General features: G+C 43.8%; 1 protein-coding gene across 1 annotated transcript in view; it reads right to left on the bottom strand.

Annotated features, from left to right (window-relative positions):
• Nucleotides 1-2416: 2416 nt before the first annotated feature.
• The window catches only part of SDHC (succinate dehydrogenase complex subunit C), a 33966-nt gene continuing 14473 nt past the window's right edge, over nt 2417-21909 (bottom strand). Inside the window, exons 4-6 of the mRNA XM_028090972.1 lie at nt 19468-19529; nt 6432-6595; nt 2417-3260 (exon numbers count right to left, since the gene is read on the bottom strand). Of these exons, the coding sequence (XP_027946773.1) occupies nt 3156-3260; nt 6432-6595; nt 19468-19529 (331 nt within the window). The 3' untranslated portion in view covers nt 2417-3155. The remainder of the gene's footprint in view (nt 3261-6431; nt 6596-19467; nt 19530-21909) is intronic.

Below are 21909 nucleotides of genomic sequence, written 5' to 3'. Positions count from 1 at the left end.
TCTAAGATGGATTGGGAATGATCTAGGCCTGACCAGAAACATGACTGTCTCTCCCATTCTGCCCAGCAGCCTCATGATCCAGACGGTCAGAGAAAACTCGGGAAGCTTACCACAAAAACTGTACAACAAGCCTCGAGTTCAACCATAATTCCCAGCTCCCCAGCTGTAAATCTCAATTCCCCAGACCAACCCCAAAGCTCACACCCCTCTGCAGGTCACACTCCAGGTCCCCCAAAGCCCAGCCAACTCTCTCAAGAGCCCACCAGGGAGCCCATGCATGCTAGAACACTGGGCAGGTCCTAATTCAGCTGCGGTCCAGAAATACAAACCTGGAATTCCAGAGGCACCAAGGGACCACACTGAGAAAACTTGTCTAGAGACTGAGTGATGTAAGCAGGACCCCCAGTGAGGGACGTAGAAAGGGGAATTATAGGGTGGGAATAAAGGCAAACTTGGAAAATAAACATCATTTGTTGAATCTATTACTGATTTGGATGTTTTTTTCCTCCTGGTATGGCTGTCTCTTGTAACCCATGACTAGGAGGCGGGTTGGGGGAAATAGAGTAGGAAAAAGAACCCGGCAGTGGCTTGAGGTGGAACACATTTTTACAAGGATTGAGTCAGCTATCCTCCAAAAGTGACCAAGAGGAAGCTGGTCTGAACTGTAGCAAAAGAAACCTCAGGGGCGCCTGGGTGGTTCAGTCGTTAAGCGTCTGCCTTTGGCTCAGGTCATGGTCCCGGGGTCCTGGGACCGAGCCCTGCATCGGGCTCCCTGCTCCGCGGGAGGCCTGCTTCTCCCTCTTCCACTCCCCCTGCTTGTGTTCCCTCTCTCACTGTGTCTCTCTCTGTCAAATAAATAAATAAAATCTTAAAAAAAAAAAAAAAGAAAGAAACCTCAAAGAACCAGTCTCTCACCTCCAGCCCCTCATTTTTCATCCTGAGCATGCACAACTACTTCTAAGTCAGAAATACGATTGTTTGGTAGAGAATGCATATGCATATCTGGAGAAGATGGAGGAAGAAAAGGGAAGGGAAGCCAGAGTAGAAGACATTATCCTTGTCTACGACTTCACGTCTGACGACAGAACACACGGGGAAGACAAACTAGAGAGAGTTATAAAAGTAAAACTCAAGCAAAAGTACATACACAGTTTGCAAAGTGAAAACACAGCAGTGACTGGAAGTCAGAGAAGAAAAAGAGAGAGATGGTACGTAGAAATTTAGGGCAGAATAACAAACACGAGGACTACTGTACCCCGACCCCAATCAAAAAGGGGTAAGAAGTTCCCTATCCACTTCCCAGCTTCCAACATCTGCTTATCATTCTCCTATTCTGTGGGCTTCCTGCCGATGGCTGTTCGGTGTAATGCCCTTGCCAAACCCCTCCCAGCTCCAATGCCAAAGTGTTCCCTCATGAACCCTTGCCCCCACCCCAAGGACAAGTACAGAGGACATGGGGTTTAAGCTGGAGGAAGGCTACAAAGCCTTCCCAGGGCTAGCCCAGCAAGAAAGGAGAAGTGATCGTCACGTAAAGGAGAAGACCACTTGGGAGCCAAGAGGAAGACTGTGGAGGCAGCAGGTCGTCCTGTCCAGCTGCTGCCAATTACAGTCACCGCTCCTCCTCTCCCACCCGCTGCTTTAACGGGCTGGCCAGCAACTCCGACAAGATAGATCTGCTACCCTTGCATTTCCAAAAACTATCAAAACAGCACTCCTGCCAAGGGAGTTAGAGATTCAAGAGGCTGGCCCATGTGGATTTTAAAAGCGGCAAGCTTGGGGCACCTGGGTGGCTCAGTCGTTAAGCGTCTGCCTTCGGCTCAGGTCATGATCCCAGGGTCCTCGGATCGAGCCCCGCATCAGGCTCTCTGCTCAGCAAGGAGCCTGCTTCTCCCTCTCCCACTCCCTCTGCTTGTGTTCCCTCTCTCACTGTGTCTCTCTCTGTCAAATAAATGAAATCTTTAAAAAATAAATAAAAGCAGCAAGCTTTCCCGTTACATTACAAATTTTTCCTCTCTTATCTCTACTCTCCTTTCTCTACCAGTCTACATACTTAGCTCATCATCCCTTAGCTGCCACCTCCACTGGTCCTCTGGCTCCCTTACTGGATCATCATTTGCTGAATTGTACCCTGAGGTTTATGAGCAGTTCTCAGTGGAATTCTGGAGCCTGTGATAATGCAAAGCTTCCACATGCTTAACCTCCTTTCTCTTGCTCCTTCCTTCTCCGAGGCTTCTGCATGATAGTCGATCTCTGGCTACTTGCATTTGATTCCCTAAACACTGTTCCAACTGTCAGCCGCAGGACAAGCTGATTCCCTCCCAAGAAAGGTCAGATTGGGGGATGTAAATGCCTGAGACCAGAGGGAGAGGGAGGAAATTGGATCCTCCCCAACTGCCATTCTCTTGGTTTCTCTAGATTTCAGTCAAAGACAAAATGAGTATTTTAATTCAGTTTCAGAAACAGATGTCACATGAATTTGGATTAGAAAAGAGGCTTGTTTTTCCAGAAATGCAGGGGGGGGGGAATAACCCTCAATAGGTTCACTGTAATCTTCTGGATCTTCCTTTTGCATTAAAAGCTATATATCTTCTCCCCAAAACACCTGCTTTCAGAGTCAACTGACCCTCTTCATCTCCAGCTAGCTGCGACAGGCTAATTCCCCTCCACCCCCATCCCTCTTCTTTTAGTCATACTGTGTGGGAAGACCCTGGGCTCTGACCAATGAACACAACTGTCCTTTAAGCTAGCAACCCACAGGCAACGGCACCCAAAGCCCCACAGCAGAGGCCACAGAGCCTCCACTGTTTCCACTGTCTTGGGAAGAAGGAGCCAAAAGCTGACCATCAGCACAAATCAAGGCCCAATATGGAGAGAGAATGAGGGCTTCCAGGCCCAGAGAAGGCTGCAAGCTGGGGGCAGGAAAAGGGAAGTTTTGAGTCATTGCATCTTTCGAAACAAGGGAGGAAACCGGACCCTCTTCCACTGCTTGGGTTCTAGGAGGTACTCTACTGTCACTAAGCTCCGAGGGGATGTGCAAGCACAAAAGGGTCTAAATAAATCGGGAGAACTCTGTCTTGGCTGGAGAAGAGAGTGACAAACAGGAAGACAGGTCAGTGAACCATTTATGAGAAGACAATGCTGGGAACTTCAGGTCTTCACATGGCTGCCAGCCCTACAGAGGACAACACAGTAAGAACCAAGACAGCCACTCCCGACTGGTACAGCTGGGGAATCTTCAGGCCTTTCCCTAGGTCCCATATCTGCAGAAAAAAGAAAAGAAAAAAAAGAGAAGAAAGAATTTCAGCCATCAGGGCCCTGGGTACTCTCCTTTCTGAGAAAGGAGCTCCACCTCATGGAACAGGCAACTGGTCTTGGCGTGGTTCTAGGGAAAAGCACTTCTCCTGGACCCTGCCTTTCTCAAACCCACAACGTGGTACCTACCACCCACTTGTCCCAGTGACAGAAAAGGCATATATACAAAGTATAGCCCCTATATACAAAAGCTTCCAGACTAAAGAGATAAAACTTTCCCTCATGGAACAAAACCAAATCAATGTTTCCCAAAGTGTGTTCCTCCACAAACTAGTTCTTCAGAATGCTAAAAGGTGTTGCATGGGGGAGAAAAGTTCCATGGTCGAATAAATTTAGTAAACATTTAACTGCAAGACTTTTGAAACAATTTATTAACATACATGGGGAAGTTCCAACAGGGATATAAGATACATGGTTTCTTAGATACAGTCAATCACAGAACCACCACCACCTCCCCCCACCCCTGCCTTTGAGAAGTAACATTCAGTCAGAGAACTAGAATTCTGAAAAACCCTCTGGGATCTAGAACACTACTTCTCAATTTTGTTTGCCAGTACATTTACAGCAAAAGTTCATGAAAGAATAAGCAATATTTACCATTAGTATGTATGCTGCATTCTATATATTATGTGCTGTTAAATTTCTGGGGTTTTTTGTTTTTTGTTTTTAAAGTAAGCTCTACACCCAATGTGGGGCTTAAACCCACGACCCCAAGATCAAAAGCCACACTCTCCACCAACTGAGCCAGCCAGGAGCCCCTAAATTTCTGGATGTGTTGGTAATAACCCACTAAATTGGTTTTCTACCCACTACATCAAAAACCAGGGTTTTAAAAACACTGATCTAGCCTCTCCTGTACCCCAGGGATACTAACCTATTATACTCTAAGTCACTAAAAGATCCCCTAGGGCAAAAGTAGAATTTTTAGGTTCTACACTTTCCATACTTGACTACCCGGATATAACACAAACACCCACACTCTGAATGTTAGACTAAATCAGGAGTACTTAAGAGAAAATTTAGAGAGAACCAGAGGGGGAGGGGGTGGGGGGGGGTAGAGAATCAAGGCTCTACTTAGATCAGATTAGGAGTCAAGCAAATCCCACATAGAGCTGTTTTGCTTATATAGGCACAGTGTTTTACCAAAAAAAATGGAGTCCTACTGGCGGGTGGTGATGGGGGGTACTCTCTAGAAGGCCAGAGATCTGGTCACTTCCCACTCTTCTATCAATTCCACTCCCCTCTCCCCATTAGATCTTCTGGAAAGGCAACTATCAAGCTCAGAGGGCAAGAGCTATGACTGTCTGTCATGGAGAACAGATCAAATCCTGTCCCACACTCAGAGCCAGTACTTGCTACAAGAAAAAATAAAAGCAGAGTTAAGGAGTAAGAAAAGCCTTTAGGCTCCTCACTTCTCTCAACGAAGAGATTACCATTACAGGCAGGAACCAGGGCAGAAAAACCTTGACTGAGTTCTGAGATTTTACAAAACCTCTTCCCCTTCCTTCCCCACAGACTGAGACAAAACCAAATATATGGTAAGCCCTGCTAGAGCCCGGATGTGAACAGAGGAAGCTGATCAGCTGACTTTCATTAGAGAGACTGGTTCTGTGGAATAAGAAGTCTAATGGAAATGCCCTCCTTCTCTATCCCCTCCCGGAGCGAAGTGAATTCATTGTGAATCAAACTTAACACTGCCCCAGGGAACAGTTGATAGATACACTTAATAGGTCATTTAGTCTCTCACTTTTCTGATTCCATTAAACTGTCTATTGGACCAGACTGAAATCCAGAGTGTGTGCCTCTAGATTCTGATGTGGAAATTATTAAAGGTCAGATTAAGGCAAGAGTATCCATCCAACAGATGGCTCAGGTTAGGAAGGAACTGGAAGACAAGAAAGAATGGAGTCATAATTGTCTTCCTGGGAAAGAAAGCAATACTAGGGGTAGGGAGACCACAAAACATGGAATCTTAAAATGCTGGAGGAGGGACTCATCTCTGACCTGGGGCAGGCATGATTAAGCTTTAATTCCATTATATAAAGAGAAGGAGGTGGTGCCTGGGTGGCTCAGTGGTTAAGCATCTGCCTTCAGCTCAGGTCGTGATCCTGAGGTCCTGGGATCGAGCCCCACCTCGGGCTCCCTGCTCAGCGGGGAGCCTGCTTCTCCCTCTCCCCCATCCCTGCTTCTGCTCTCTCTCACTCTCTCTCCTGTGCATGTGCTCTCTCTCTAATGGATAAACAAAATCTTAAAAAAAAAGAGAGAGAGAGAGAAGGAGGGGCTCCTGGGTGGCTCAATCAGTTAAGTGTCCGACTCTTGGTTTCGGCTTAGGTCAGATTTCAGGGTGCTGGGATCGAGCCCCATGTTGGGCTCCTCACTCAGTACAGAGTCTGCCTGTCCCTCTCCCTCTGCTCTTCCCTGGCTCGTGAGTGTGCCCTGAGTACATGTGCATGCACTCTCTCTCTCTCAAATAAATAAACTAAAAAATAGTAACAAAAGTTAAAAAAGAGAGAGCGAGAGAAGGAGAAAAGTCATGTAGGAGGAAGCATGGACAGTTTTCAGGCCATCAAAAGATTCCTAACCCCAATATTAAAATCTGGGATCCTAGGTATCCAGTTACTGTTAAAGTTGGCCTCATTTTCTCCAAGAGCTCAACAAAAACCAAAAGCAGTTAATGCAATCCAATGTCAAGATAACTAAAGTTAACATATTCAACTCCAACTGAACTTGTCACCCTGGGTTGACAGGAATGTTAGACTGAAAGCAGCAACCATCTAGCTCAGAATTGAAACCCCAAGGTCTAGAATAGGGCCTGACACATCAGAGGGATGACCTGGCTTCAGGGGTCTCTTTTAGCAACACACCCCCTTAAAAATAGAACAGTTCACACCAAGACACTGCAAGTACCTGCCAGGCCTACACCCAGAGCTCAGCGGGATCCCCAGCAGGGCTGCCAGGAGTGCACACGGATCTAGTTCAGCTCTCCCCAGGAGCCCCTGAGCAAAGGTCCAGACAACTAACTTTAGGAGTAGCACTAAACCCCGGCAATGAAGTAGAGAACCCCACACTTCCCTACACTCCCTTCACCCAGAAAATGTATAAACCAACCATTAACTTACCAAGTGTCGGATCCCATTCCAGGTGTGATACATGAGCGGGAAGACAAGTGCAAACTTGGCCGTGTAGATCAGTGATGGCCCCAGACACAGGGACTTCACAAGTTCCAAATGAGACTCAAAGTTCCCAGGGATCAACAGGGCCGACAAGCCAAAGAGAGAGACCCCTGAGGAGAAAACCAAGTAAGCCCATTAAAGCTGTCCACCTGCGACCACTACTAAAACACATAAAACTGGGTTCTCTGACAGGCCCTGGCACCTCATACAATTCTGACCCATTGTGAAATGGGGAAGATTTAAACTAGTGTTCATGTCTGTAGTGGGAGGTAGGCTACTTGGGACCCGACCCTAATCTCTTAAATTTGCCATACAGGTTAGCATTATTATTCCTCCTTCGAACATTCCTCTCGACAAAAACTTCACCTGCCACTTTATAAGTCACCTTCTGACTGCACCTACATTATCATCTCCGTAAGAAAAAGTAAAAACAGTATATCCAGTCCAAGGTAAAGAATCATTCAGATCTCTACCACACACACACAAAATGTAACGCAAAATGGATCGGAGAGCTGAACGTAAGAGCTAAAATATTAAAACTCTGAGAAGAAACCACAGGAGTCAATCTTCATGACCCTATATTAGGCACTGGTTTCTTAGATACGGTGCCAAAACCATCGTAACAAAAGAATAAATTGGATTTTATCAAAATTAAAAATTTTTGTGCTGCAAACAAACAATGTCATTAAGAAAGTAAAAAGATGAACAAAAGGCACAGCACAGGGAACACAGTCAATGGTAGTGTGCTAGGGTGCGTGCGGACAGATGGTGGCTGCAACTGCGCTGAGCACAGCCTACTGTACTGAGGAGCTAACCCAGTACGCCGTACACCTGAAACCAATGTACCATGGTAGGCCACGATCCTCAAATTGGAAAAAGAAGTAAGAAGACAACACAGAGTGACAGAAAATATTTGCAGATCATATGTCTGTAAGGGACACGTATCCAGAATATACTGAAGACTCTTACAACTCAATAATAAAAAGACAACCCAATTTAAAAATGGACAAAGGATCTAAATAGGTATCTCTCCAAACATAGATAATTAAATGGCCAATAAGTATACGAAAAGATGCTCAACACCATTAGCCGTTAGGGAAATGCAAATCAAAACCTCAATGAGAGACAGCCCGGGTGACAGAGTCAGTTGAGCATCTGCCTTCGGCTCAGGTCATTTTCCCAGGGTCCTGGGATCAAGTCCTGCATCAGGCTCTCTGCTCAGCGGGGAGTTGCTTCTCCCTCTCGCTTTCCTTCTGTGCTCTCCCTCTCTAATAAATAAAATCTTAAAAAAAAAAAAAAAAAACCACGATGAGATGCTACTTCACACCTACTAGGATGTTATAATATATAAATATAAAATTATGTGCATTTATATAAGATATACACATTTATATAAATACCAAATGTGTTTAATTTTTTTCCCTAGACAGAGAGAGACTATGCGAGCAAGTGAGCAGGGGGGGAGGGGCAGAGGGAGAAGGAGAGAGAGAATCTTAAGCCTAGCATGGAGCCCGATGCAGGACTCCTGAGATCATGACCTGAGCTAAAATGAAGTCAGACGCTTAACCAACTGAGCTACCCAGATGCCCCTCAAATATAGCTGAATTATATTTAATTAATTAATTTATTTTTAACACTTTATTTATTTGACAGAGAGAGAGACAGCGAGAGAGGGAACACAAGCAGGGGGAGTGGGGGAGGGAGAAGCAGGCCTCCCTCAGAGCGAGGAGCCCGATGCGGGGCTCGATCCCAGGACCCTGAGATCATGACCTGAGCTGAAGGCAGACGCTTAATGACTGAGCCACCCAGGCGCCCCTAATTTATATTTAATAACATAAATATAAAAAAACAGATAATAACAAGTGTTGGCAAGGATGTAGAGAAATTAGGATCTCACATATTGCTGGTGGGAATGTGAAATGGTACAGCCACTTTGGAAAACAATCTGGCAGTTTCTCAAAACGTTGACAGAATTAGGGATGGCTGGGTGGCTCAGTGGGTTAAGTGTCTGCTTTCAGCTTGGGTCATGATCCTGGAGTCCCGGGACTGAGCCCCACATCAGGCTCCCCGCTCAGCAGGGAGCTTCCTTTTCCCTCTGACCCTCCCCCATCTCATGCACTCTTTCTCTCAAATAAATAAATATTTAAAACAAAAAAGAAGCTTATGGTTTAGTAGGGGAGACACTTAAGTAAATCAATCTACAGTCCAAGGTAAGGTGCTGGAGGGCACTAGCACCGTAACAAAGGCGTATGTGTGCATGGGGTGCTCAGGAACACACAGAACAATCGAAATCCATCTGGTCGGAGGGGCAGAGTATCCTGAAAAGCTTTTTCCCAGAGGTGTATTTAAGCTAAGTTTTGAGAGAAGAGATGAGGGGGCAGAGAAGTGCGGAGTGGCAGGACACAATCGAGGAGGGCCTTACATGCTAAACTACAGATTTTAAACTTGATCCTGCCAGGCAAGGAGGACAGATTTCATCCTGGTGCCAAACACAGTTCATCTCAGTGCCAACCCTCATCAATTAATAATGGCTATCTAAAGTGTTTTAGGAAGACATATAGATGGCCAACACATACATGAAAAGATGCACAGTATCATTAATCATCAGGGAAATGCAAATCAAAACCAATATGAGGTATCACCTCACACCAGTCAGAATGCCTAGTATCCAAAAGAGAAGAAATACCAAGTGCCGGCAAGGACGTGGGGAAAAGAGAACCCTTGCACACCGGTGATGGGAATGTAAATGGGTACAAACACTGTGGGAAACAGTACGGAGGTTCCTCAAAAAATTAAAAACAGAAATACCATATAACCCAGTAATTCCACTACTGGATATTTACCCAAAGAAAACAAAAACACTAATGCAGGGCGCCTGGCTGGCTCAGTCGGAGGAGCATGACTCTTGACCTCAGGGTCGTGAGTTCAAGCCCCATGTTGGGTGTAGAGATTACTAAAAATAAATAACAACAATAACAAAAACACTAATCGCCTATGTTTATGGCAACATTATTTACAATGGAAGATATGGAAGCAGCCCAAGCGTCCATCAGTAGATGTATGGACAAAGATGTGGTATATGTACACAGTAGAAGATCACTCAGGCATAAAGAAGAATGAGATCTGGGGGCGCCTGGGTGGCTCAGTCGTTAAGCGTCTGCCTTCAGCTCGGGTCATGATCCCAGGGTCCTGGGATCAAGCCCTGCATCGGGCTCCCTGCTCAGTGGGAAGCCTGCTTCTCCCTCTCCCACTCCCGCTGCTTGTGTTCCCTCTCTCGCTGTGTGTCTCTGTCAAATAAATAAATAAAATCTTAAAAAAAAAAAAAAAAAAGAATGAGATCCGCCATCTGCAACAACATGGATGGGCCAAGAGTGTATTATGCTAAGAAATAAGTTAGCTAGAAAAAGACGAATGCCAGGTGCCTGGGTGGTTCAGTCGGTTAAGTGTCTGCCTTCGGCTCAGGTCATGATCCCAGGGTCCTGGGATCAAGTCCCACATTGGGCTCCCTGCTCAGCAGGGAATCTGCTTCTCCCTCTGCCCTGCCCCACCCCCCACCCCGTGTGCTCGTATTCTCTCTCAAAAACAAAACCTTAAAAAGAAAAAGACAAATACCATATGATTTCACTTATATGTGGAATCTAAAAAACAAAGCAAACAAACAAATGGACTCTTCAATACAGAGAACAAACTCATGGTTGCCAGAGGGGAAGTGGGTGGGGGAACAGGTGAAATACATGAAGGGGATTAAGAGGTACAAACTTCCAGTTATGAAGTAAATAAATCAGAGATGAAAAGTCCAGCATAGGGAATATAGTTGAATATAGGGACTATTGTAAAGACACTATATGGTGACAGGTGGCGACTTCACTTATCCTGAGCCCTGAGTAATGTATACAGTTGTCAAATCAATATACTGTATACCTGAAATTAAAAAAAAAAAAAAAAAAGGTGTTATAGTGGGAAGGATTCTTAGGCTGTATCATATACAGAAACGATGACCTGCCCTGGCCCCAGAAGGAGGGAAGGTTACTTGGGTCAAATACCGCCACCCCTAATGGGACTGCTAAATCATTAAGAGTTTTAAACTGGACAGCGATATGGTCAGATACACCCTTTGAAAAGGTCAACTTGGCAGCAACAGGGGGACAGATGAGAGGAGTCGGTAGAGGCAGGCAGTCTGAATAGGATGCTGTGGTAGTTCCAAGTCTCCCGTGGACGAAGGGGAGGGCTTGACCGAAGACAGTAACAGGGAGAATAAAGAATGGAAAATCTGGAAAATTTGGGGATTTGGGGTAAATGAGGTAAGTCAAGGATGGTGGTTTACAAGGGCTGACTAGATAATGCCCTTCACCCACACAGGGAACGAAGGAAATGCAGGCCGTTTTTAGTTTCACTTTTGATTTGTCTGAGGATGATGCCGATCAATTGAGAGTACCACTAAGTTGGAGGTACCTACGGAACAGCACGTGAGGATACGCAATAAGCAGCTGACTAAAGGCCTAAAGCTAACTGGGCTCTGGCTTAAAGACACAGATTTGAGGGTCACCTGCATCTAAGCGATGAGTGAAGTCTGAAGTGTGGATGGGGCAACTGGGGGAGGTGAAGTCCTCGAGGGCAAGGGCCATGGCTCCTCATTTCTGGAAGCGCCACAGTTCACACAGAGAGCAACACAAAACAGGTTCTCAATGCTACTGGGTCAGGAAGTACAGCTGGTAACGTGGCTAGAGACTGAAGTGGGGGGCCATCTTGTGGGGCTGTGCCCTTAACCTGTGGGGGTCTGCACTAACTCTGAGTAGTGAGTATCAGTGCTGCACTGAATTGGAGACACCCAGTTGGTGCCTGGAGAATTGGAAAATTTGTTGTTAATGGGAAGAACATGCATTTGGTGTCAGAAGTGTTGTGAGTAAAAACAGTTCAGAAAAGGGCCTTTTTGAAAGAACAGGGCAGCCAATACAGTCTCTCTTCTAATTACATCTGGATTGGAATTTGTGTAATGATCCCCAGATCTCCCTGACCTCCCAGAGACATCACTTACTTTTTCAGATTATAAACCAGAGACATCACTTGCTTTTTCAGATTATAAAAACACTGCAAAGAACTACAACATTATAGAAATGTATGGTTTAGAAAAGTTCTCCATAATCCCACACCACTCAGAGATAAACCATTTTGTGTACATCCAGAGACACTGTGTCATTTTATGTTTTTAAGTACCAAACCCATCAGAAAAATACCACCTATTTCAAATATGTTTATTGCTACAGCCACCATTCACTAAAACTTACATAATTATTTAATCTTCCTAACAATCTGAAAAATTAGTAGCACTTTCATTTCACTAACAGCTGAAGAAATGAGGTTCAGAAACATTAAGCATATCCAAGTTTACTGAGCATTAAGTGAATAGGCTGGGATTCGAACACAAAACTCAGATTCTTTCCACTAACACCACACTTTTTTCTTAAGCACCTATAAACTCCTGACTCATAACTGTTCTTTTAGACTTGCTGGTGTTTCCATGGTTTAAAAAATATCGATCTTGAAAAACCTGGTGTAGCAGAATGGTGTCAAGAACATCTGATTTATTTTGAGACATTCGTTTGCTTTTGAATTAACTGACAAAATTCCATTAACATTCATAGAAGCAAAGGCTGAAGACATTGCTGTTCACCTCCCGGGATTTCCATTAGTTTTGACTCTGGAAGGTTATCTGAGAGTAGGTGGTGTTATTCTAAGATGAGGCAGTCCTATCAGTCTGGTCTTCTAAGAGGTTAGTGTTGCTATGAGCGGCCCTCCCTGGGACTCAGTGGTCTGACTGCTGTCACGTTGGGTGCATAGATCAGGGCTGAGTCTGTCCGGATATCTAAGGCACATGTGTGGCTGTTGAAGTTTCGGAGCTGCGGGTTTGCACTGAAATTCAAAGAACAGTGGAGGGGCCCCCTAACCTCCTATCTGTCCAGACTGTCAAAGATCCTTGAATCCTCTTGGGTCATATCTTCTTCCTAAATCTTCTCAAACTAGCTCAGTTCATGGTACCTCAGTGTTTTCAGTAATTTTTTTTCAGAGTGCCCCTAAGCCAAAAGAAATACCTAACGGTTGTTTCTTAAGTAATTCGATTCAAGCAACTCAAGTATTTATGTCCTAACAATTTCGTAGCCATTTGAAAGAAAAAAATCATCACCATAATAGAAAAATTTTAAAAATTTCACTCTTAAATAACCACAATTATTTACTAATGAGATGTATACACTGTTGGATAGAGAACATATCCAACCCTGAGTATCAGACTGAACATCAGCATCATTCCCTGCTCCACACTGACTTTCATACAGGCCAGGCTGAAGAATCAGCCTGTCAGTGAGAGCCTGTGGGGACACACAGGAAAAGCTGAAGGCCTTCCATACAGACTTATAAGGTAACCAGTGGAACTCCGAAGTGGCTGTTTTTTTCTTCTGGACTTTCCATGAGATGGGCCATTAGTCACTGATTCTCAACTGTGATGTGTTATGTATACATTAGGAATCCTGGTCACTGAGGTGGTGTAGAGAAAGTGGTGAGAACACCACCTCTGGCGAAAGGCAACGTGAGTTCAGTTCCCCCTCTGCCACTAACCAGCTACTGTTTCCTCACTTCTCTACTGCTTATATTAATAATGCATTGTTCGGACTGTGAGAATTAAGTCCTAGATATGAAGTTCCTGATACAGGCCTGGTAGTGATTACGATTTACATTAATGCTTGGAATATTTACTTCTATACCATTCAGTAAATGTCTGATCATTCGTAGTTGAAAGTCTCGCTCTCAGCCTCTCCTGCTTCACGAGTGCGACAGCTCTGTCCTCGCATTACCAAGATGACACGGCCTGGCAAGGCTGACAGTCGCCGGAAGAGAAAATGCGTCTTCTTCTCAGAGCAGGAACCCTCCTGCCCCCACTCCACCCCGACCCCCAGAGGCGGCAGGGAAGCCACAGGCATGACTTAACACGATGAGATTACTGTGAGGACATTTCAGCTAAAAGAGCAATCAGGGGCCGTCACCCCGAGTTTTAATCATCACTTGGACAGCTCCACCAAGGCTCTTTCACATGTTTTCATTTTCACCTGCAGTGACATCTGCAGGGGCTTGCTGGGAAGAAGTGTCTGAGAGAGCTTACGGAGGGTCCTGGAAGTGGCCGCAGGGCTTCCGGACAACCCGCCCAGTGCTGTGTATACTGCATTTCACTGCCATGGAGGAGGCTGGAGCTCGTCCCGGCAGCCAAGCGAAAGCACCATTTAATTTGTCTTGGCAATTAGACGGGACAGCTTTGTTTTCCCAATTTACGTCGTTTAGCTGTTAGAGGGGTCCCTCCTCAGGAGCTGAGGTTGTAGGAGGAGAGGCTATTGCGTGCTTCCCAGTATCCTAGACATCAGAGGAGAATTTAGGAAATCGCATATTTGGTTTCCTCTCATATATTTTTCACTTGTAATGAGGAAAGCTTTGGCCAGTCACTTCTGATTGGATAAACTGATTGCTATTCCTTGTTCAAAGATGTGATACGAGGGCGCCTGGGTGGCTCAGTTGGTTAAGCGACTGCCTTCGGCTCAGGTCATGATCCTGGAGTCCCGGGATCGAGTCCCACAGCAGGGAGCCCCGCTTCTCCCTCTGACCCTCTTCCCTCTCGTGCTCTCATTCTCTCTCTAATAAATAAATAAAATCTTAAAAAAAAAAAGATGTGATACGATAAGAAATATCTATTTGGTCTTTTCCCCCAGTTCCTGGCACACAGATTCTGAAACCTTTGGAACCTCTAGAGTGATGAAGAGTGCCTTTAGTATGCTATTGGGATGACTGGTGGATGGGGGCCTCTGGAGGCTTCAGGATGGGGGCCTGTTGCCAGAAAGACCAAGGCATGACTGAGGGTTGAAACTTTCATCCCCATCCCCACCCCCCAGGTATCTGCAAAGGAGTGGCTGGTGATTGAGCTAATGGTCAATGATTTAAGCAATCTTGCCTAGGTGATGAAACCTCCATAAAAACCCCTGAACTATAGGGTTTGGACAGCTTTCAAGTTGTGGAACACATCAAGGTGCTGACAGGGTGGTGTTAAAAGAAACCACAGGCCTAACATCGTGACATGTTAGGCCAAATCAGCAAACCTAACTTAATGCCTAACCTAACTGCAGTTTCAAGTCCCCAGGAGTGTAACCTTTAACCAGTCAACACGGAACTTCCTGGTCAATGCCAGGACACTTACTGATAGATACCTTCCACTCCCCGTAGGAGGACAACCCTGCCTAAACAATGCATTCCTCGTTAATAAATTCCTTTCTTTCCTTCCTTCTTCTTTCTTTAAAGATTTTAACTAATCGCTACACCCAACATGGGTCTCCAACTCACAACCTCAAGATCAAGAGCCACATGACTGAGCCAGCCAGGTGCCCCTATTTGTTGTTGTTGTTGTTAAGCCTTCTCTCTACCTTTAAAAACTTCTTTTGTTTAGCTCAGCAGAGCATCTCTCTCCTCACTAGATGGGATGCTGCCAATTCATGAATCAATGAATAAAACCAATTAGATCTTCCTATTTACACAGCTGCATTCTGGTGTTATTTTTTTTTTTTTTAAACTAATGATGTTTTTTTTTTTTTAAAGATTTTATTTGAGAGAGAGAATGAGAGAGAGAGAGAACACATGAGAGGGGGGAGGGGCAGAGGGAGAAGCAGACTCCCCGCTGAGCAGGGAGCCCGATGTGGGACTCGATCCCGGGACTCCAGGATCATGACCTGAGCCAAAGGCAGTCGCTTAACCAACTGAGCCACCCAGGCGCCCTATTCTGGTGTTATTTAACACCAGAAAAGGCATGGAAGCTCCATGCATACTCCCCCTCTCCTCCCCTATACCTTGCCCTACATTTCTGTTCCATTTGGCTGTTCTGAGTTGCATCCTTCATTTAAAAAAATCAGTAAATGTAAGTAAAGTGTTTTCATGAGCTCAGAGGTAGAGAGAAAATCTTAAGCAGGCTCCACACCCAGCACAGAGCCTGATGCGGGGCTCGATCTCACAACCCTGAGATGATGACTTAAGACAAAATCAAGAGTTGGATGCTTAACCAACTGAGCCACCTAGGTACCCCTATAAAGTTCTTTTTGATTAAATTCTATTTTAAAGTCAAACTAGTGTCATCAAACTTTTTGGTTCAACATGTTTTTTAGAATTTATATATTGCAAATTTATATATACTGCAAAATCTCTACAGTCTGGATAAATACCTTGGTCATGGATTTGTTCTGGCAGCCTATCTTATTACTGGAACAAATAAGAACAGGAACTTTTTTTTTTTTAAATGTAATCTCTATGCCCAGTGGGGGCTTGAACCCATGACCATGATCCCAAGATCAAGAGTTGTGTGCTCTACCAACTTAGCCACCCAGGCACCCTGGGAACAGGAGCCTTTTATGACATCCAACAGTCTACAGGATCAAGTTCCAACTTCTCTGCGGGGCAGTCAAAGTCCTTTACTGTTTGGCACACTTTTCAGCCTTACCTTCTGCCACTTTTCCCATAAATACTACTCTCAAACAATCAGACCCAGTCATCACTATCCAGTGACTCTGGACACTTCCCAACCACTAGGCCTTTGCATAAGGTAGTTTCTATGTTAATAAGGTAGTTTCTCTGTTAAATGCATCCTCTACCTCCTCTTCATGAATTCTCCTACTCATCCTTCTTCAAGCTCTCCAACTCCTTCAGAGATGGTCTCTCCTCAGGGATCCCTTAGCTCTAGTAAAAAGTTGTAACAGGGGTGCCTGCGTGGTGCAGTCAGTTGGGCACCCAACTCTTGATTTCGGCTCAGGTTGTGATCTCAGGGTCGTGGGATCGAGCCCTACGCCAAGCCCCACATTGGGCTCCACGCTCAGTGCAAAGTCTGTTTAAGATTCTCTATCCCTCTCCCTCTGCCCTTCCCCACTGCACACCCTCTCTCTCTCTCCCCCTCTCTAAAATACATACATAAATCTTTTTAAAAAGTTATCATAGTGCATCATAAATATTTATTTGTATTACTCCTTAGACTCCTCTGCCCTCGAGGGTAGAGGCTATTACTATCACTCTCTAATTTCTAATGCATAGCAGGAAACTAATTAGAAGGCAGGAAGAATGAACAGTTCTGAAATGACCACCATGAGCAAAATGAGTCAGATGGGCATATTCTTTTAGTAAACAGAGATCCAAGTACCTACTGAGTGCTCGCTAGAGGGTGCGAACGGTAAAGAAGATAGATGTAGTCCCCACTCTCTGAAGAGTCTGCAGTCTCGTAAAAGAGACAGATTTATAAACAAAATAATTATAAATATATAATAAAAGCTCTGAAATAAACAACCAGTACAGTAAGAACTATAAAAGAACAGTGTTGTGACACAGAAAATTAACAAAAGAACTAGAACCAGAAACTCCTTCTTCAGAGATGGTGGTAAGCAAAATACTGTTTAAGCTGACAATTCTGTTCCAATCGAAAGGATAAAGAGGAAGTAACCATGCATGGCACAGCAAAGGGTAGGGGTAGACATTTCAGATTAAGGGACTAAAACATGCGATGGCCAGAGCCATTGTCAGTGAGAAAGAGTTTTGCTCATTCAAAGGAATTCAAAGACCAGGGTGGCAGAGCACAGGAGCAAGGGGAGGCAAGGCAGAGGTGAGCTCGACAAGGCCAGATCAGGCAGCACACTTTCTGCCACAATGGAAATTTGAATTGTAATCTAAGTGCAAAGGCAAATACAGTAATAGGATGATTCTAAGTGTGACATGATTCAATTTATTTTCATAAGCTTTTTGTTTTTCCTGCTGTTATGTGAAAAAGAGACTGGAAGACAGCCACAAGAATGCAAAGATCATAGTTGCTGGGATTGACTTCATTTCAGGCCAAATGACCCAATTCTTCTCACCATTTGGTCCAGTGCACATCATCTTCTAAGAGACTGCTGCCCTTCAGTTTATTGTGCTTCTCATCCCTGTTTTCATAAGTCAACATCCAACATATACTTTCTTGAAATTCCATCAATTCTGGTATAGGCTTTATTAATATGCTCATTTTATAAGGAATAAACCGAGGTTTAGAGAGTTGACTAAGATGCCTATGTCAACCATCTAGCAAAAACCGGTTCCCTTCCAGTTCTGAATGGACCTTCAGCATTCGAGGGAAACATGAGAACTACTACCATACGTAAAAACAGCCATTACGTTCTATCACAGGATTAGGGGACAAGGTTAGGGAAAAACTGAATAAACACTGATGAATACAAGGTCATTCAAGGGGATTAAGATAGAAAAAATAAATGATTATTAAGTACACTTGTGAAAAAAATATATCAACCTCAGCTATGTTTGGCAAACTAATACTTTTTTGTCATTATCATCTATGAAAGAGTCAATTCCCCTTTCTCATTCAGTGGTAATAAATACACGGACATAAAAAAGGAATCTAGGGGCGCCTGGGTGGCTCAGTCCATTAAGCATCTGCCTTCGGCTGAGGTCACAATCCCGGAGTCCCGGGATCGAGCCCCATGTCGGGCTCCCTGCTCAGTGGGGAGTCTGCTTCTGCTTCTCCCTCTCCCCCTCCCCCTGCTCCATTCTCTCTCCCTCAAATAAACAAAATCTTTAAAAAAAAGGGGGGGACTCTAAAGCCTAATAAACTACTCTTGTTATCTCAATGATTTTTAGGATTAAGTCTGCTCATCAATACCACCAAACTAAGCGTAAAGTATCAATCTAACAATTATAAGATTCTAGGTAAGCAGAAATAAAGTAACCATGAATTTACAGCTAGAAGAGCCTAATCCTGAAATGTATCGTATTCTTTCAGTCCAAGTGGGTTAAAAGCCAGAAACTATACACAGATTCCCAGGCAACAGCAATCATCCTTATACCTGGATTCCATCATCCCTTTACCAACCAAAGGAATGATAATATAGGAATGATAACATCAGGTCTTGGATAGGAGTTCCTAACCCTACTTGATTTTCAACAAAACAAATCTGATTTTGAATGGCAAAAACGTGATGTTAGAGCATTTCTGCCAGTGTCTCAGCAGCAGCTCCCTAAATACAGGGTCCCTCCACTTGAGCCACCAGTCCTACTGATGACCACTTCAGTAAAAACAGAGTCTACAGGAGCCCAGGGGGGCCCTGAAAAATATTAGAGAAAACAGATATATGTCCATGTTTCCAGGACAAGCCAGGGAAAATTTTTAAATATAGCTGATCCTCTTGTAAAGCATCTCTCTATTGTGGAATGATGCATCAGATCCCAAAACCTAATTATAATCTGCACACTTCCTACCTGTAATAAACTTTACTACCTGAAATGGACGCACTATCTAGGACCAGCATACAATTCATACTATATAAGTAAATAAATAGACATTCTGGGCTGTAAATGAAGATTTTGTGAAATTGGAGATTGACTTAATCTTTTTGGGCCTGATCAATTCTAGGTGATAAAGAATGGGTGCTAAAACGGAGTTTCTGGAAGAATAAGGTTGATGACTAATCTTGGACTGTGTTTGGTCAATGTTTAGTCAGCTAGCCCACCTTTATGACATTTCTATCTCTGCTCTCTGCAATTTCAATAACTATAACATCAGGATGTGCTAGGGATGATTTAAAAACTTGCTAAGTAGGGGCACCTGGCTGGCTCAGTCGGAAGAGTACGCAACTCTTAATCTCAGGGTTGTGAGTTCAAGACCCACATGGGGTGTAGAGATTGCTTAAATTAAAAAAAACTTAAAAAAAAAAAAACTGGCTAAGAACGTGCGCACACTGGAAACTCAGAATGAACTGTTAAAGGAATGAATGAACAATAAGCTTAAAAGGACTCATCATTTTCTTTAAATCAAGTTGCTGATTTGTAGAGGAGGCAGTGCTAAGAGCCACAGAAACAGCAAAGTTCTTCGAAGGGTGTGTGTGTGTGCACGTGTGCACACATACGTGTGCATAAATACACATCTACATACCTGCACTCAAGGCCACACCAGTACCACGGTGGCAAATGGACATCGCCATGGGAAGAGACCAACTGCGAAGAAATACACAAAGGCAATTAAAAAAAGGAAAATATGACACCATAAGAGAGATTCCATTTTGGCGAAGAGAATATAAACCACTTTGGAAATAGGCACTATTTACACATAAAAACAAAACAGCTTTTGCATTCTTGTGTTTCCACTTTCTAGTTTGAATATACGAAAACTGATTTATTTCAGGAGAAGCATCCCTCCTTTTACCAGAAGGAAATCAATCACAACTCAAAACTCCTCTTTTCATAAGAAGAAACAACGTGAGTGGGTCAAAGACACCAATTAAAGTTGCATCTACCTAGAAAATAATCACTAGAATACAACCACCTGAGTCCTTCCTTGTGCCAGTCAAAAGACTGAAGTAAAAGGAAAACGAAGTGAGTTTTGTTGATCTAGTTTCATAGAATATACAGTCACCCTTGAACTCTTTCTTATTTTTTATTATGTGCCCATAAATATTCACACTGAGCATACCATTTATTCCCTAATAAACTACCTATCCCAAATTTTTAAATCCAATTTTCCTGGATTTAGTAAATGTTTAATCCACGGTCATTTCTAAATACTTTGTCATCAAACCCCTTTCTAAATCATGTTCTGAACCATTAATTTGCCAGAGCATTTCTGTAGAAGGACAACTAACACTGCTATATTCTAGACCTATCTTTTTTTTTTTTTTAAGATTTTTATTTATTTATTTGACAGAGACAGCAAGAGAGGGAACACAAGCAGGGGTAGTGGGAGAGGGAGAAGCAGGCTTCCCGCCGAGCAGGGAGCCCGATGCGGGGCTCCATCCCAGGACCCTGGGATCAAGATCTGAGCCTAAGGCAGACGCTTAACGACTGAGCCACCCAGGCGCCCCTGGACCTAGTTCTCGTGCTCGAGAGGATTGGTTAGTGAAATGGAAACAACGGGAGTCTATGGATAAAGTTAACATTCATCTTGGAAAGTCTGCTTAGACAGGAAAAGCTGAGCATAGTCAGATCATATTTTCAACACTCTACAGGGAAGCTACTCAAGTAGGCTGAAAAAAAATCTCAAAAAGAAATTCTAACTATGTAATGAAAATGGTCACAGTAAGAAAGGAGTTATGTCCAAAGAAACCCAAAATACTGGCTAGACACCACTCTGCTTAACTCAGACTTAACAGGATAAATATAAAAGGCAGAAGAAGAGCCACATAACAAAGGACAAGCAGAGAACAATGACATAATTTGGTTAGATAAATCAGGAGACTAAAACCCAGAATGAGCTGAGGCTTGCAAAAAATGTCAAGGACAACAAAAAGGGGCTTTTAAAATTGTATTCAGAGAAAGAAAGCCTCCTAACCAGGATGGACAATTTTATGTTAATAGATGACAGAGTACAAAGCAGATTGCTCAACTATTTTATTTGTCAAAGAGAATGATTATCAGACTGAAAAAGAACAAATATTGATTTGAGGGAACTGAAAAAAACAGAGGTGGGGAAATTGTAAGACACTGCTTAGCATTCCAAATGGACTTAGGGCTCGCGGCCAGCGAATGAAATCCCATGACCGGAAGAGCTACCAGATGAAGCGTGCGCACGGCTCTGGATATTTAGAAATACTGAAGTGGAAAATGGGGGTGAGACGAGAAACTGCTGCAGTCAAACATGACCCTAATTTTCAAATATGGTTACAACCACAGCCTGGGTCAGCTGAGTGCTGAGGAGGTAAGGAGATTTTATTTCCTAAACAACCACAGTACTATTTCCAGTCCCACATGACCTTCCAGAGTCTTGTCACTCCTTATCAGGCACGTAAGTATTGTGCCCCTTGAACCTGGGCAGAACTTCATGATTGATGGCCTCAAGAAAGAGAATGTAGCAGAACTGATATGGCATGACTTCCAAATCACACTGTCTCAGGCTGTGAGGAAGCCCAAATAAGCCCATGCAGAGAGCTCAGGTTGTAAGGCTCAGGTGGGGAGAAAAGGACGGTGCCCCTTAACAACCGGAATCAACCCAAGTCGTGTGAGTAAATGGATCTTCAGGTTAATTCAGCCCCAGCTTTTGTGTTTTCTAGCTGAGGCCTAGACATCACAGAGCAAAGGCAAATCATTCCCACTATTTATTTCCTTCCTTCCTTCCTTCTTTCCTGCCTGCCTGCCTTCCTTCCTTTCCTTCCTTCCTCCCTCCCTTCATTTTATTCCCACTATTTCCTGTTCAAACATTAGGTAAGAGTCTAGTATAGAAAATCAAGACTGTTTTAATTCACTTGCAGAAAAAGTAATCACTAAGAGCCACTAAAATTTTCCCTCAGGAAAAATTTTTTTCAGGACATAATGAGATCCCTTTGAACACAGATTAGATCTTATTCATCTCTGTATTTCCAACTCCTAAAAGTGTATCAAGCAC

The sequence above is a fragment of the Eumetopias jubatus genome, unplaced genomic scaffold, assembly GCF_037043125.1.
Source record: "Eumetopias jubatus isolate StellerSeaLion01/CBP00866 unplaced genomic scaffold, mEumJub1_p1.0 scaffold_12, whole genome shotgun sequence".
NCBI classification, from domain to species: Eukaryota; Metazoa; Chordata; class Mammalia; order Carnivora; family Otariidae; genus Eumetopias; species Eumetopias jubatus.
Note: the sequence above shows the minus strand (reverse complement) of the source record. Positions and strands in the feature narration are given on the sequence as shown.